Source organism: Dipodomys spectabilis, unplaced genomic scaffold (assembly GCF_019054845.1).
Source record: "Dipodomys spectabilis isolate Male_0828 unplaced genomic scaffold, ASM1905484v1 ptg000019l, whole genome shotgun sequence".
NCBI classification, from domain to species: domain Eukaryota; kingdom Metazoa; phylum Chordata; class Mammalia; order Rodentia; family Heteromyidae; genus Dipodomys; species Dipodomys spectabilis.
Genome location: NW_024870696.1, coordinates 205193 through 222071, shown reverse-complemented (window position 1 = coordinate 222071; position 16879 = coordinate 205193). Strand labels below are relative to the sequence as shown.

Genomic DNA, 16879 nt, shown 5'->3' with positions numbered 1-16879 from the left:
AACTGTGAACCTCAGATCTTATTCAGCCTCCTGAGTAGGTAGGATTACGGATCTGAGCCAATGGCACCCAGCTTCTGCAATCTTATTTAAGAATGAAATCTTCATATGGTTTCACGGCAGGAAGTTTGTGGTGTATGAAGTATTGCGGGAAGATGAGTTTTCCCCACTGAAGAATGCAGACAGCCAGAATGGGAAGGACAACCCTACGACCGCCAGGCATGCCTTGATGTCCCTTCACCATTGCTGGGTCCTCAATGCTGGGGGCCACTTCATAGATGAAAATGGCTCTCGTCTTCCAGCAATTCCCCGGTAAGTCTGCATCTTTTCTCTTTTGTCTGAATGCTTACTTGGACTCTTCCTCTTCTCTTAAATATCCCTAAATAAATTTTTAAAAAGCAAAGTGTATGGGCAGTGCTTGATGTGAAATATCCAGTTTTGCCCATTACAAAGAGAATAATAACTTTACTGTCCATTGAAGAGGAATCTCTTTTTAAGTCTCTATAGTTTTGTTTTGGAAATATATTCATAGATCAGTGAAGTCATTCCTTCTAAATAATGGTCAGAAAGTAGTGATTTTGATGTGTTGTGTGGCTAAAGCTCTAGCACAGGGAAAGTTCCTCAGCTATGAGGGTTGTACATGGGAGGCACCCAGTGCCTGATGAGGTGAGGCCCACCTCTGTTCCAGCCGTGGCATGCCCTAATGAATGCCAGCTGTACTCATCTATCTACGAACTTTAGAAATGGTTTGGATTTCAGAAGCTAAAAACAAAACTGTACAAATCTGAAATAAAGGATTTTTTAAGCTAACTCTTATGTTTTATGATGAAAAGGTTAAGTGTTTATGTACGCAGACAGAAAGCATTCTGCCATGCAGTTTTCATTCTTACAGGAGAAAACTGCAGGCTGCATACACAAAAGCATGACTGCCTCACCAGATGTGGACCCATTGGGCCTTAGAGCTGAATGTGCCACACGGCTTCACAAGGAGCAAATGTCAGCGTGGCTCTCAGGCTCTCAGCCTGCTCTTTGGGTGGGCTGTCCATTGTCAGCAAGCTTGTTCCATGGCATGTCCCATTGTTCTTCTGCTTTAGTTTTGAGAGCATTGAGTTGGTTTTGTTACAGCATCAGGTCTCTTGGGTCAAACTTATGATTAAGTTTGACATGTCATCAGTCAAGTGTGTTTATTATTTGGTTTGTTTCCATTCCCATTAATGTTTATTTATTCCTACATAGCAGTGCTTCAAATGGAAGGTCAGAGACCATCAGAGCTGATGTCAATCAAAAGTAAATATACCAGCCTGCCGGCAGTGCATGGTGATGGGGCTGTGCTTTCTCCATACTAACTGGCATTGTAGTTTAGTGCTCTGCATTTTGGGGTCTGCAGGGAGGATGATTGAAGCTTTGGTGGGGGTGCATTGCTTACTTGGTGGCAGGTATCTGTCTGGTGACACTAACTCCGAATCTCAATGCATGCTGGAAGTGGGGAGCATGCATTACTAAAGAATCTGACCATGGGTGTTTGGGCCCACAGTGACAAATTTGTAGGTGTTATCTAAAATCCAGGGCAGGTTATAGGCCAGGGAGGTTAAATGTGGATCCCAGCTTGCACCTATTAGCAAAAGCAAGAGGCTCAATGAAAACAGCATTCAATTCTTACTTAATTGAATTATGTGCTGTCAGTATAAAGATCAACTGCTTCTGACACATTTGAAATATATAAATTTTTTTGTGCCAATACTGGGGCTTGAACATGGCCTGGGCATGGTTCCTTAGCTTTCTCTGCTCAAAGCTGGTTCTCTACCACTTGAGCCACAGCTCCACTTACGGCTTAATTGTTTTGATGGTTAATTGGAGATAGGAATGGTTTTCCTGCCTAGGATGGCTTTGGACCATTATCCTCAGATCTCAGTCTCTCCTGAGTAATTAGGTTTATAGGTATGAGCCAATGGTGCCTGGCTTAGGTATATATAGTTTTTATGGTCAAAAGGATTATTGTTGAAAATGATTTGGGGTAATTCAGTGTGTCTGGACTTGTTTGAGTTGGATGCAGCAGGACTAAGTATTCTGGGGCAGGATATTGAGTGCCTTAAATGCTGTGAGTTGTTCTACTTGGAGAAAGTGGCCTGTGACTAACCTCAGGCCTTCTGCTTTTATTGGTTCCACAAACATTTGAGACTTTGTACTTGGGAAAGAAGAGAAGACCTGTGACTTGAAGCTGCAAAAGACTAGGTTTTTGTGTACTATATCGTTTTCTAATGCTAGGATTCTTGAAATGACAAATAATGCAACAGTCAAGAATTGTATATATATTGGAAACACTATTTGTTGATGATTATGTTAGATAATCTAAAAAGTAAGAATTTCAAAAGGCTGTTAAATATTAGATTATAACCTAGAATTAGGCAAGTGATGACTTTGCCCTTGACTTTAATTTGGGTGTATTCTTGCTTAAGCACTTTGAAAAGGGAATTTTGGTAACATAAACACTTATAAACATCCCATGAATAGATAAACTGAGCTAATCTAGGAGATTTGGATTGTATAAAAAGAGCAACTACTGACACATGATGTAACTGACTGCTAGATCCATACTGCCTAGTGGAACTTTCTGCAATGAATATTTATCATTATCATTTCTATCTCTCTCTATCTCTGTATATAAATGTTTGATGTTTAGTAGTCATTAGTCACTGATGGCTATCGATCACTTGAAATGTGATTATTATGATTGAGAAGATGATTTTGAAATTTCAATGATTAAAAAAATATATTGAGTAGCATGTGTACCCATTGGCCCAGTAGAGTGGCCAATAGAAACCCCTGCTGCTCAAAGTAATTAATACAATAGAATTTTTCAACATTAGTGGCTGACTTGTCAGATTGTAGTGAAATGCAAAGTATTCAAGGTATGTCCAACTTTTGGAAATGGCAACAAGTTTTTTGTTTTTGTTTTTTTTTTGGTAAGGGCATTATAGATAAATATTGTTGAAATGCTGTAAAGAATTAGTAATAATTATTGCCCCAAATAGTGTTTTCTGACTATGAAAATTCTATGTTAACTTAATGGGGTAGGATTGATTCCATTTGTTTAATTAGAAGAATCTTATTATCTGCAGGCTTCTCAGAAGAAAGTTATTGTCTCTTTACTCTGGTAAGAACTGTAGGAGAAGCAAAATTCTTAACGTATTTTCCCCCTTAGTTTGAAGGATGCCAATGATGTGCCCATCCAGTGTGAAATCTCTCCCCTCATCTCCTATGCTGGTGAAGTAAGTTGCTTTATTTTTCCCCCAATTCTTTTTACAAACTATTCTATGTTTCTAAGCAGCTAAAGGCTGATTTCATATGTTCTCACCGCAAAAGTGGTATTTGAAGAGATAGAAATGTTCATGAGCCAGGTGCTGGTGGTTCATACCTGTAATCCTAGCTACTCAGGAAGCTGAGATCTGAGGATAGTGGTTTAAAGCCAGCCCCCCGCAGGAAAGTTCATGAGACTCTTATCTCCAATAAACCACCAGAAAACCAAAAGTGGTGATGTGATTCAAATGGTAGAGTGCTTGCCTTGAGCTGAAGAGCTGAGGGGCAGCACCCAGGCCCAGAGTTCAAGCCCCATGACTGACAAAAAAAAAAAAAAGAAATGTTCATGAACTGGATTCTATCACAATTTACATTTTCTGAAACAACATCAATATATACAGTTATTTATCAGTGAAAATAACCTACCTGGGCACAGTGGCTCATGCCTATAATCCTAGCTACCCCCAGTCTTAATGAAAAATCTGGGTTTGATGCCATACATGTATCATTTTAGCTACAAGGGAGGCAGACAATAGCAAGATTTCAGTCCAGACTGATCCCAGCAAGAAAAATGAGACTGAGAAAATAATTACACTGAAAATAGCTAGGGACTTGGCTCAAGTGGTAGAGTGCTTGAGACAGGCATCTAAATACTTCTCTTTGACAATTCCTACTAGGTCTTTGCATCTGTCCTGTAAGTGAGTTAGTTGTCACTAACAGAAATGTAAAGTACTTTGTCCCTTTCACCTATCTACTCAATTGCAATAGGCTTTAAATATATATAGTCAACTGAGTGCTGGGGGTGAAGGCCTATAATCCCAGCTACTTATAAAGCTGAGATCTGAAGATCATGGTTCAAAGCCAGCCTAGGCAGACACATCTTGAGACTCTTTTTCCAGTTAACTGGCAAAAAGACTTAAGCTGTGGCTGAAGTGGTAGAGCACCAGCCTTGAATTAAAAGGCCTGAATTCAAACACCAGTTTCCAGGATACACACAAACACCAACCCCCTCACCCCCACTAAAAAAAATCCAACCCCCTACCAAAATAACCCCAACAACTCAAAACAACAATATATATGTGTATATGTTTGTCTGTGTGTATATGCATATATGTATATGTGTATACATATATATATGTATATGTCACCCTTGCCTTTTTTTGATAAATTATCTTTTAGTGCTGTGAAAATTTACTTTCAAAGAACCTATTTTGTTCTTAAAATGCTGCATTTAAAACCCAGGGATTTGAGAGTGTCAACTGTTGTATTTTTTTCTGGAGTGGCTTATCATTATTGTTCCATTGTGGTATCAGAGATCATCATCTTGCGAGAAAATGAACTTAATTAGGCAATGATGATAGAAAAGATAAATGTCATTAACTTTAGGAATGGCATCATAATCTCTTCACTAGCAGGTGAAGGCCCTGGATTTGATTCTTAACACTAAAAACAACATCAACAACAAAATAAAAAGAAGACTAACATCAGTCAGAGTAACTTCCTTTTTTACAATTTATTTTATGCCAATCTAAATTACCATAAAGTCTAATCACATGTTAATATTTTTGTCTTTTAAAATTATTATCTTAACCCAATCTTTGATGTTCATGCTTTTAAGTCTATTACCACTCTAGGATTACCATTTTATGACAGGCACTTACTACTTTTCTAACTGTATTTCATTTCAATCTTTTTTGTTTGTTTGTTTGTTTAGGGAATTGAAAGCTATGTGGCAGATAAGGAATTCCATGCCCCTTTAATCATTGATGAGAATGGAGTCCATGAGCTGGTGAAGAATGGCATATGAACTGTATACTGAGTTCTACCACTAGAAGGAATAGCTTTTATTTTTGATAGACAAACTGTGAACTACCGGACTTCTGGAAGATTGATATTTGAACACTCATGGGGTTTCATAATTACTACAGACTTCCTAAGATCTAGACAACTGAACTGCAGATAGCATTTTTATGATCCAATTCAATGAAAGTCTTATTTATATTTTTTAATTGTATGATTTTTTTCAAGCCAAGGAAAACGCTGGCCATCCATGAAATTTCCTACAGCTTAACTCTTAGGTTGTTCAACATCCCTTTACTTGGAGCTGGAACCATTTGTTTGGAGTTGTACATAGTAATAATATGTCATTGTACATGTCAGAAAGTTTTTATGGTACTAAATTTTGTTTTATTTTATCAGGTATTAAACTTTTTTAAGAAAATAATTGGACATCCAAATAAACATTCCTTATCGTGTCTGGGGTATTATTTGTACATTGAAGAAATTATTCCATGAGAAAGATATGAAACTTGCAAAGAACATTGAAATAATGCCCAAAAAGAAATTGGTGCTTCTGTGCCACATCAAACTGTGTTGGCAGCAAATATCTAACTCTGGCTTTAGTCTTCTGCCACCGTATAATAGCTCTCAACCAAAGGTTTCCTGCCCCCACCAATGGACAGTTGGCAATGTCCGGAGGCATTTTTGAGGTGTCATACTGGGAGAGTGGGATTGCATTTTGAAGTGTTGCTAAACATTTCACAATGTATGGGATAGCCTTTGACCATAGGGGAGTCATCTTCCCCAAGACATCAAGTGTCAAAAGCTTAGGCTGGCCTCATACTTCTGCCATGATAATGATGGAGCATGACATACCTATTAGAATACCTAGAATTAAAAAAAAATGAATTGTGCCCCAAATTGGCAAGGGAATAGAATGCTCATAGATTGCTAGTGTCAGGATAAATGAGACAACTGTGCTGGAAAATGGCTTGACAATTTCTTTAAAAAATTATACATAAATTTAGCATATGTTTTAGAAATAATAATGGAAGAAAGAAACCAGACACAGAAGAGTGCACATTATATTATTCCAACCATGATGATCAGATACCAGCAAACCAAACTCAGGGTAGAGGTCAGAATAGTAAAGCTATATGGAAGGGATAACGATTTGCGTGAAGACTACAATGGCTCCCCCTCTGTGCTGTAAATATGTTGTGTATTCACCCAAACATGAGAGACATTTGCAAAAAGCATCGAACTGAGCGGTTAGGATTTATTATTCTTACTCTTCAAAGTTATACCAGAATTAGGAAGAATTATTTTTTACCCTACATGCATTATGAAGACTACATTAGAAGGTAACTAATCAAAGATGGAGTTTAAGTAACTTACTCAAAGTTTCATAGTAGGTGTCCAAGTCTGTTGTGCCTTAACAACTTTGTTTTTGTCTCAACTCCTAATCCCAACAGATTCTTTGTGTACTAACTAGAGCTTTTGTAAGAGCCAAGGTATGACATCGTGCTTTACAGTTACTCTAAGCTCTTCAAGCAGAAGAGGAATATTTTGCAATCAGCACCTCGAGGGAAAGGCAGGTTGGCAAGAGTACTTTAACCCCAAAGTGATGATGACCAGGGCCAGATGGTTGTACCCAAGGCCATGCTCAAGTTAGAGCTAAGGGAATCATGACAAAGTTGTGCAACACCAACCATCCCAAAGCCAGTTATTGTTCTGGGCTTCAGATACATTTCCTCATTTATAGGGAAGTTGTGGAGGTTGGTTATAGGGAACAGTAAGAGCAGTTCTGGGAACAGTTGATCCGCATTTGAGAGGATTGAGCTATACTTAGTCAATTGTTTCAGTGGAAAAGTTTCTCTCATACTCTCTGTTTTCCTTTTTTATATTTTTAGCACATGTCCATCTACTTCGCATGGAAGACATACTGAAGGGCAGTATATCTGGCAGACTGAGTTCGGCCATGGTCAGACTGTCACACTGACTTGTTAAGAAATGGAAAAGAAACCTTGATAATTTGCCTCTCAGAGTTGAGAAGATAAACAAACTATAGCCTACATACTCTGTGTTGCAAATGTAAGGTGAAACTCAGTTTCTCCAGGGAAGACTGTCCTGTTTTATGATAGCCAGGTTTTAATTACAGAAACAATATTCAAATGGAGATCTAACTAAAGGCCCATAGTACACTTTTTTGTTTTGTTTTGTTTTGTTTTTTGGTCCAGTTGTGGGGCCTGAACTCTGGGCCTGGCCGCTGTCCCTCAGCTCTTCAGCTCAAGGCTAGCGCTCTACCACTTGAGCCACAGCGCCACTTCTGGCTTTTTTCTTTTTGCTTATGTGGTGCTGAGGAATCGAACCCAGGGCCTCATGCATGCAAGGCAAGCGCTCTACCACTGAGCCACCTTCCCAGCCCCCATAGTACACTTTTAATGAACTTTTATTAGGAAAAGTCTTATTTTTGTTTCGCCCTTCATGGCTCAAATCCAAATATCATTAGCCTTCCAACAGTGATTCATCAGGGCTTTTTTCTAGAACTTTCTAGAATCATTTACAATATAACTGCAGTCCTTCATGCCTTTCCTTATCTTACCCTAATCTGCCCAGCAATCAAAAGAGGACTGATATAAGCAAAACTTGGGTTTCTAATATATCAGGGTAATATCTCACACCCTGGAGCAGGATGTATTGGTCAAACATGATTTTATGGTTTGAATTCAACGTTTTCTGAATATAGTATCGGCTGTTTGCCCGTGAGTCAGCGGCCCCACCATGGTAACTGTTCTTTGTGGCCTTTGTAGTAATGGTGATTTCTGTACAGTAGAGGGCAGTGTAAACAAATGTTTGGGACTTAGCTTCTCAGCTTTAGGATAAAATGGGAAGCAAGGCCCGGGAAAGTATACACACAGGATGTCAGCTCGCATACCCAGGTTCCCACTTGCTATCCCTTAGCATTTTGGAGTAGGGGAGAAGCTGTTGTCACTGTCCCCACTTGCAGGAGACCCGAGTATTTAGTCTGAGTGTTTCACTTTGCTGACAGAAGTTGAAGACCACAGAAAAGTGACTCCCTCAAGGTTGCACTGCTAAAGCTCAGATTAGATTCTAGGTCTGAGCCAGAGCTCCTTGTGTGGGTAAAATGATGGGAACGATAGAGGAAGGTGAAAAGTGAAGAGCCCAGGATTGAGGACTAGCACAGATGGTAGGAATTAGTAACATTTATTTTTAATATTATCTTTCCTATATTTTACTCCAACTAAAGTCACAAAAAAGATGTGCATTAGGGGTATAGCTCAGAGGTAGAACATGTACATAGAATACACAAGGTCGTTTAGTACATAGCGGCACACATATACACACACAAGTTGTGTGACAAATTCACTAATACTAAAATATTTCTTGATATTTAATTTAGCATGTTACCTTTCTGGTGTTTAGCAAATTAAATGATAATGAAGTGCTTATAATATAAATCCTGATGTCTTGCCCCTACCCCAGCTCAACCTTCCCTAAGTTGGGTTTCAGGACTTTAAATTCGTGTAGCTTTTTCTTTTGGTGGTGTTAAATTTGAGACCATGTGTTGTTAGGGTTTGGTTGCCGCCTTGTGCTGCTACGGAGGAGGGGAAAACCATAGGAGGTGGAACTTAGGGGAAGGAAGTCAAGTCATTGGTACCCTTGAGTGGAGTATTGGGACTCTGGCCTTCCTCTTCCCGTCTCTGTCTCTTTCTTTGTCTCTCTGTCTCCCCTGGCCCTCCTCTCTCTTCCTTGCCACCCTGATGTGAGCAGCTTTGCTCTATCACATGCTCTCTAACTCTATGATGTTCTGCTTCATCTCAGGCATAAAACAACAAGGCAAAAATGCATCATGGGCTGGAACCTATGAAACTGTGAGCCGAAATATTTCCTCCTTTCCTGCATTTTTCAGTTAATTTGTCATAACGAAAGAAAGTTGGCTGATAGGTATTTTTAGTATTTCCATGTATTTGTTTTTTATGTATATATTACTATGACTTACTAATTCATAAATTTTAGTGTAAGCTTCAGCCAAAAGGAGACCATCGCTTGGTTCAGGCAGAAAAGCGTTTATTGGGGGGAGAGCATACTGCTGGCCTGTACAAGACAGAGGCATGTGGGGTGCGGGTGGGGTGCAAGGGATGCAGAGGAAGGGAAAGAGAAGGGAAGAGGGGGAGGGTCAAGGGGCAAGGGAAAGGCTGCCAGGGACCAGGAGCAAAACAAGGGGGAACTGATGATGAAGAACAATAGATAAGAGAGAGTGGAGAGGAGGTGTGATCTAAGAGAAGACCTCACAGCCGGGGGACCTTCCACTGCCCCCAGGTATACCAGTTACCTGGATTATGTTAGAAATACTGGGTGGGGACTTCTAGGGAAGGAGCTACAAGTGCACCCAGGAAGAACAATGGGGTAGGGACCATTCCCCCCCGAAGAGAGATGATTAGCTTTCTGTTATGGTTAGATGGAAGTTCAGACTTTTACTTTTTCTTATTCATCCTCTTTCCTCCATCTTCCCATTGTTTGCTTTTGGTACCTTTGTGAAATTTTTTTTTTTTTTTTTTTTTTTTTTTTACCACAAATGTGCAAGTTTATTTCCAGATTTTCTATTCTGTCCTCTTAGTGACAGAATTTATGAAACATATGTTCTAAATAAGTCGATAATTCTGAATCTACTCTGTCTTCCTAAAATTGCTTAATTACTTTTCACCTCCCATGGAGAGTGAGCTATATTCATGACTCATTCCCAAAGTTTCCAGTGCAGAAGACAGCATTAGCAACTTTACAGAGGAGTCTTGTGAACTCTACCTTAACCCAAGAGTGGAATGTTAACATCACTGTTGTCATCCTGTGGATGCGATCTGTCACTCCCTCACCACAAGAAGGTCATTTCTATGTTATTCATTCCACAAAATAAATCGTGTCATTGTTATGAGGAAACCAGCAGACAAATCCAGTCATCTTATAGGATTCTTGGCAGAACTCCTGAAAACTAACTTAAATCATGAAAACCAAGACAAGATTGGAGAGACTTCATGAACTAGAAAAGGCTGCAGATGGCAACAGCTGATGCAAAGTAGCCCCCAGTTGGATGCTGCATAGACAGAGAACATTCATGGAAAACCTGACAAAGTCCAAGCAAATATAGACTTTAGTTCACACAAAGCCCCAATGTCAGTTTTTAGTTTTGACAAGCATGAGATGCTTATAAGGGGAGAATAGAGAAAGGGATCTGTGGGAAGACTCTGAAATATCGTTGTTACTTGGTTGTGTGTGTGTGTGTGTGTGTGTGTGTGTGTGTGTGCATGCATGTGTGCCAGTCCTGGGGCTTAAACTCAATACCTGGGCACTGTCCCTGAGCTTTTTTGCTTACTGCTAGCACTTAAGCCACAGCTCCACTTCCCCGCGTTTTTGGTAGTTAGTTGGAGATAAGTCTCATAAGTTTCCCATCCCAGTTAGCTTCAAATCTTGATCTTCAGATCACAGTCTCCTGAGTAGCTAGGATTACAAGCATCAGCAGCACTGACACCTAGCTTCTTTGCTACTTTTATGAGGTTTCCATCATTCCCAAATGAGAAGTTTAAGAGGAAAATAATTTAAAAATACAGTAGAAACAATGTTATTTCTGTAATTTATACTGCGGCAGTTTGTGTATCTTTCATGCTCTGTTCTCCTTACTGCTTTTGAATACATAAAGTAAATAATTTTTCTATCACTTCAAAATGTACACAGAAGCATGGAACTTCTCCATGTCTCTTAGCTACCAATGTCCAAGAAAGGCTAATCCATTCATTCATGACACTCACTGCACTCATTACATTCACTCATTGGTATTTGCAGAATCTATAGTCATCTCTCACCTAGCTAAAGCCTCTGGAACACCAGCTCTGTGCCAGTTGATGCTGTGTCAGTTGATGGCAATAAAATGCAGGAGAAAATAAAGGCCTCTTTCATTGACCTTTCATCGTGCATTGAAAAAGTTTGTGCATTTCTGTAGGACTTAGCATGCCAAGTATTCTTTGTCCGCTTAGTTTGGGGAACTGCTCAGAGGTTTTCTTGGTTCTTCAAGTCACACCGTATAGGGAGCCACCTGATTCCTTTTCCAGTTCCAAGTTACACATGCTTGAGAGATGCAAGCAGCATCCATACCCACAAACATGGACCCCACCCGGCAGCTTAAAGGCACCCAAACAGGAAGAAATTCTCAGAAATACTGAGAAATAGAAAGCATACCCAAAGTTGCCTTTTCTCGAATGCAGCTGCTACTAAGGTGGTAGGTATTTTTCTTTAGACATTTTTTCCCTGATGTACTTTAAACAATGTTTATATAATTACACCATTATTCCATATTATTACTTAGTATTCATAAACCTAATTTTTATTTGCTGATGAATTTGTTAGTTTAATCTTTCACTTAGTGTTGAATAGTAATACATACATACATACATACATACATACATACATACATACACACACAGATATTTAATGTACTCTGGTCTGAATTCAGGGTCTTACACTTGCCAGGCAAAAATTCTACCACTTAAGCCATAGCCATAACTCTTTTTTGTTGTAGATAAATTTTTCTCCCCAAAATCTTAAGCAACAGTCTCAGAAAAGGGGGGATGGAAATTAAACTTCCTGAATTCTTATACACTTTGTTTTCATCTTTGATAAATATTTGGGCCTGGTAGATCATTACAAGACTAGAGGAATTTTTCTTCAGCACTTGAATGGTTTTTTTTCATTATGTTCAAACATCTGGTACTGTGTTTTTGGCAATTGCATTTGTCATCATGATTATGTAATTTAATACAAGATTATGCAAGTAATGGGAAAATGGTACTGTTAAAGAAAAATCTGGTATCTATTTGATTCTTATTTGTAGGTATAGGTAGACTATTACTACTCTCTAGAAGAAATTTCACAACATCATGCCTAACAAAGGGAATGAATCCTAGTAACTACCTCTTTCTGATGGGTCATTTTTAAAATTAATTCACAAATTGATTATGGAAAATTTAAAATATAGTGTAATGGGTCTACACAAGTTCACAGACTTCTCATCAACAATAGGGATCCAGTTTTGTTAATTTTGTTCCATCTGATTTTCCAGTTTTCATAATCCAGTTAGTTAGAAGTAAATCTACACTCACAAATGCCTACGAATAATCCAAAGATTAAAAAATATATTATCAAATATCTAGTGTAAAATACTTTTCCCTAGTTTTCTCTTTTTGTATATGTGTATGTGCGTGAGATTGCTCCAATCAGAAGTCAAATAAAATCCATTCATTGTAATTAATTTTTAATCTTGAACCTAATTTAATCAAGAAACGTCCCCTTTCCGCTGTATGTCTCCTTATGTCCTTTTGGCAACGTATTTGTTTTAAAAAGAAGTGGTTCCCAGAGTTTACATGTGATTGCATCCTGTTGAAACAAATCCTTTTGATCTCTGTGAATTAGAGTTAGACGTCGAGGCCTAATTAGATTTTATTTATTTGTTTGTATGTTTGTTTACCAGAACATGTCACAAATAGTTTCTGTCAGGAGGTACATAATCTCTCTCTTTCTCTCAGATAAGGCCATTGCTTTGGTAGAGCCCTTTAATTTGAAGCTGTGCTAGAAAATACCTTTCACTATTTCTTCTCCACTTTACCTTGCTTAAGTTTTGAGGGAACACTGTTTAATTAGAACTTTTCCATTTTGCATTTTGCATTCTTTTAAGCATGCTATTATTTTCTGTCTCTGAATTTTGCTTCACAGCCATACTTTTTCTAATTTTAGTATGTATAGAGTTCTACTGAAATATATTTTTCCTCTATATTCCTTTATGATAGCATCCTATTATTATTTTATCAGATGTAGTAGCTTCTCACCTCTGCCTTTCAGAATGCTTTTATTCCTTGGATTTTATCAATTTGCTCCTCGATCTACCTTTCTACTTCTCCGATTTGATTTTTTCCTTTTCCTTACACGTATTTCTCAAATGCCGTTAAACCTTAAGAGTTTTGCTTTTAAGAGGAAGTCCAGACAGTTTCCTGGGAGTTCATTTGATCTGTTTTACTTCAGTGTAGAGACGCAAGGAAGAAGCTCTTCAGTAGTAGCACTTCTGGGCTGCCATTACATGAGGTCTATCTTAATGAATGTTGCTTTGGAACAAATTTCAAAACCAGGAAGTATGAGTCTTCCACCTTGATGATGATGATGGTGATGCTTATGTGTGTATGTGTATATGTTTAAATTGTTTTGGCTATTCTGAGTCTATTTCATTTCCATTGAATTTCAGGACCTGTTTGCCAACTCCTGAAGAGAAAACAGGCTGTTGAGAATTTGATGGGAATTGTGTGGAAACTGTGCATCAATTGCTACTTTAGTACTTGTTAATTACTTTGATCCACACATATGAATATATTTACTTAGGTCCTTTGGATTTGTGTGTGTGTGTGTGTGTGTGTGTGTGTGTGTGTGTGTGTGTGTGTGTGTGTGATGGGGCCTGAATTCTGGGCCTGGGCACTGTCCCTCAGCTCTTCAGCTCAAGGCTAGCGCTCTACCACTTGAGCCACAGCACCACTTCCGGCTTTTTCTGCTTATTTGGTGCTGAGGAATCATACCTAGGGCCTCATGCATGCAAGGCAAGCACTCTACCACTGAGCCACCTTCCCAGCCCCTTTGGATATTTTTTGAACAATTTTTTGCAGTTTTCTGTGCATGAATCTTTGCAAGTTGTTTTTACACTCGTTTTGAACAAAAGGAATGTATATACCTAAGTATACTTAAGTATTTTATTTATTTTTATATTTTTGCTAGTATCAAGGTTTGATTCAGGGCCTCCAGCTTACTTGGCTTGCTCACTCACTCTTGGTGCTCTACCACTTGTTTCTCAGTTGTAGTTATAATAGTATTCTGGTATGTATTCCATAGGATCTTCTGTAAGTGAGATCATGGCATCTGAGAAATCTTTCTTACTGATCTAGTTTTCTTCTATTTCTCTTTCTTGCATATTTTTGCATGTAGGACCTTCAGTGAAACCACGAAGATGGACCTCTGAGTGTTGTTCCGGTCTTAGGGGAAAGCCTTCAGTCTTTCACCATTGATTTAATGTTAACAGTAGATTTTCAAAAATACCCTTTGTCACTTTGAGGAAGCTGTCCTCTCTTTCTAGATGGTTGACTATTTTTATCATGAAGGTGTTGGGTTTTTTCAAATGCTTTTTCTGCATCGAGATGGCCATATGTTTTTTCCCCTTTCATTTTGTTAATGTGAAATGTTTTATGGAGTAATTTTTATGTGTTGAATCACCCATGTATTCCTCATAAAATGCCACTTGGACACAGAATATAATGCTTTTAACATGCTGCTGAATTCAATGACTAGCATTTTGTTGAGGATTTTTATGTCTATTTTCATAAGGGGCATAATGCTTTCTTTCCTATGGTATCTTGTCTAGATTTATCAGAGTGGTGCTGGCCTCATAGAGTGTTAGGAAATAGTCTTTTCTCTTCCACCTTTTGGAAATAGTTAGAAAGAACTAGCTTAAATTCTTCATCAAATGTTTGGTAGAATGCACCAGTAAAACCTTATGAGCCTGGGCTTTATTTATGGGTAGTTTTTAAGTCAAAAATGCAGGTTTTTTTTTTTTTTTTACTTAATTATAGGTCTGTTCAATTGTTTATTTCTCCTTCAATTGTGTTACTTTGAGTTTTTCTAGAAATGGTACATTTGATCAAGGTTGTATAATTGTTTACATTATATTTAACAGCCTCTCTCCCTCCTCCTCCTCCCTGCCCCCCAAACACACTTTTTGAGGTACTGGTAGTTTGAACACAGAGCCTCATGCTTCCTAGGCTGAGCCATGACTCTAGCTCTGATTTTATACTAATTATTTTCTAGCCCAGGCATGCATGTGAACTGTGATCCTCCTAATTTTAGACTTCTCATCATTGCTAGGATCATAGCCCCAAATCACTACATGTTCCAAATATTATAGGCATGAGTCACCAACATCTGGCTATAGATACATTCTCAAAGATACAAATGTGGTTGTCAGGCTCATTATTAAAGTGAAGTATTGAAGTCTCAATTACTTGTACCTATTTCTCCTTTTAACTCTGTGTGTCTTGGCCTTATGAACTCTGGAGCTCTGTTGATAGGTATATATATATATATATATATATATATATATATATATTCATAATTATGTCTTTCTGATAGACCACTGTATTTGTAATTATAAAATGTGCTTCTTTACTTCTAGCAACATTTTAATTTCAATTTTTGTTTGATATTGATATAGCTTCCCAGCAGTCTTTTAAATTATTGTTACCTGGTGTAGCTCTGAGAATGTATCTTACACTCTCAAACTACTGTTTGTTTGAATCTGAAGTGTTTCTTACAGAGAGCATGGAGTTAGATCATGTTTTTTTTTAAACCCGTTATAATCTCATCCTTTCAATTAGCTGTTTATTTACTTAATGTAATGACTAACAATATAGGATTTACACCTGTCACTTTGTCATTTGTATACTGAAATATTTTCTAGTATAATTATAATTCTCTTGTTTTGCTTTACTATAGATATTGAGTTTTTAAAAAAAATGCCCTTGGTTTTGATTTTCAACTATTTCATGAAAGTTAATGTCCACTTAATTTTACTATATAAGAAATAATGTTTCACTATGTTGAAAATGAACTATACAACTTGTGTGGGGAGGGTATAGGAAGGAGAAAACTAGGAGAAAATGAGAGAAGGGGTAGCACTGTTCCAAAAGAAATGTACTCATTTACCTGACTTACGTAACTGTATCTCCCTCTGTATATCACCTTTACAATAACAATAAAAATGATAGCCAGGAAAAAGAATAATATTTATTATCCTATCCTTTCTATTATAATCACATAAAAATTATGTTTTTATACTTGAGCCCAATAACTCACTTTGTAATTATTGATTTAGACAGTTATCTTCTAAATAAGTTAGTAGTAGATGAAAAAGATTAAACCAAAATGTACCCATACCTTTTTATATTTGTGTTAGTTGTACTAGTACTTTTAATTTGTCATATGCATTTAGGTCACTATGACTAAATCCTCTTGCTTGAAAATAACTTCTTCTAGCAGTTCTTGTTGAAGTGTCTGTTACTAAAGAATTCCTTCCCTTACAAAAACCTGGTAAAATCTTAATTTCTTCTCCAGTTTTGAGGCAAGTTTTTCTGGACGTTGAGTTCTTAGATTTTGTTCTTTCAGCACTCGAGTCCATTTCTCGTTGCCTTCTAACCCCTGTGGTCACTGGTGAGGAATCAGCGTCAGTCCTGCTGAGATTCTCTTTTATGTGGTTCATTTTTTTCCTATGATGATTTTTTGATATTATCTTTAACTCTTGGTTACTCAGTTATGTGATTAGACTGTGCATTGAGAACTTGTAATTTTATTTGAATTGCTGTTTATTAGACTTCTTGGGTGTGCAGAGTAATAGTTTAAACCAGAAATAGGATGTTCTTGAGGGACAATTTGTCCATATATTCATTCTGCCATTTCTCTTATTCTAGGACTCCCATTATATATCATTTACATGGGCACGGCCTTTAGTCTTAGTTCCTTTGTTAATATTTTTTCCCTCATATTTCTTAGGCAGGATAGTAACAATTGTTCTGTATTTAAATTCAATAAAATCTTCTGATGAACTCACAAGATTTTTTTTTTCTTGTACTAGAGATTGAACTCAAGGTTGAGTCATGTCCCCATCCTTCTTTCTCTTGTGGTTCTGATGGGCTCTGGGTGTGTTCTGGGT

At 37.7% G+C, this 16879-nt stretch overlaps 1 protein-coding gene across 3 annotated transcripts in view; it reads left to right on the top strand.

Moving 5' to 3' along the window:
- The window catches only part of Uap1 (UDP-N-acetylglucosamine pyrophosphorylase 1), a 30846-nt gene extending 25297 nt beyond the window's left edge, over nucleotides 1-5549 (top strand). Inside the window, exons 8-11 of one of the 3 annotated variants that reach the window (XM_042674461.1) lie at nucleotides 121-309; nucleotides 1237-1284; nucleotides 3200-3266; nucleotides 5009-5549. In XM_042674461.1, the coding sequence (XP_042530395.1) occupies nucleotides 121-309; nucleotides 1237-1284; nucleotides 3200-3266; nucleotides 5009-5101 (397 nt within the window). In that variant the 3' untranslated portion in view covers nucleotides 5102-5549. Of the gene's footprint in view, nucleotides 1-120; nucleotides 310-1233; nucleotides 1285-3199; nucleotides 3267-5008 lie in introns of all 3 variants that reach the window. The other 2 variants (XM_042674460.1, XM_042674462.1) reach the window with 2 other exon arrangements.
- The last annotated feature ends 11330 nt before the right edge of the window (nucleotides 5550-16879 follow it).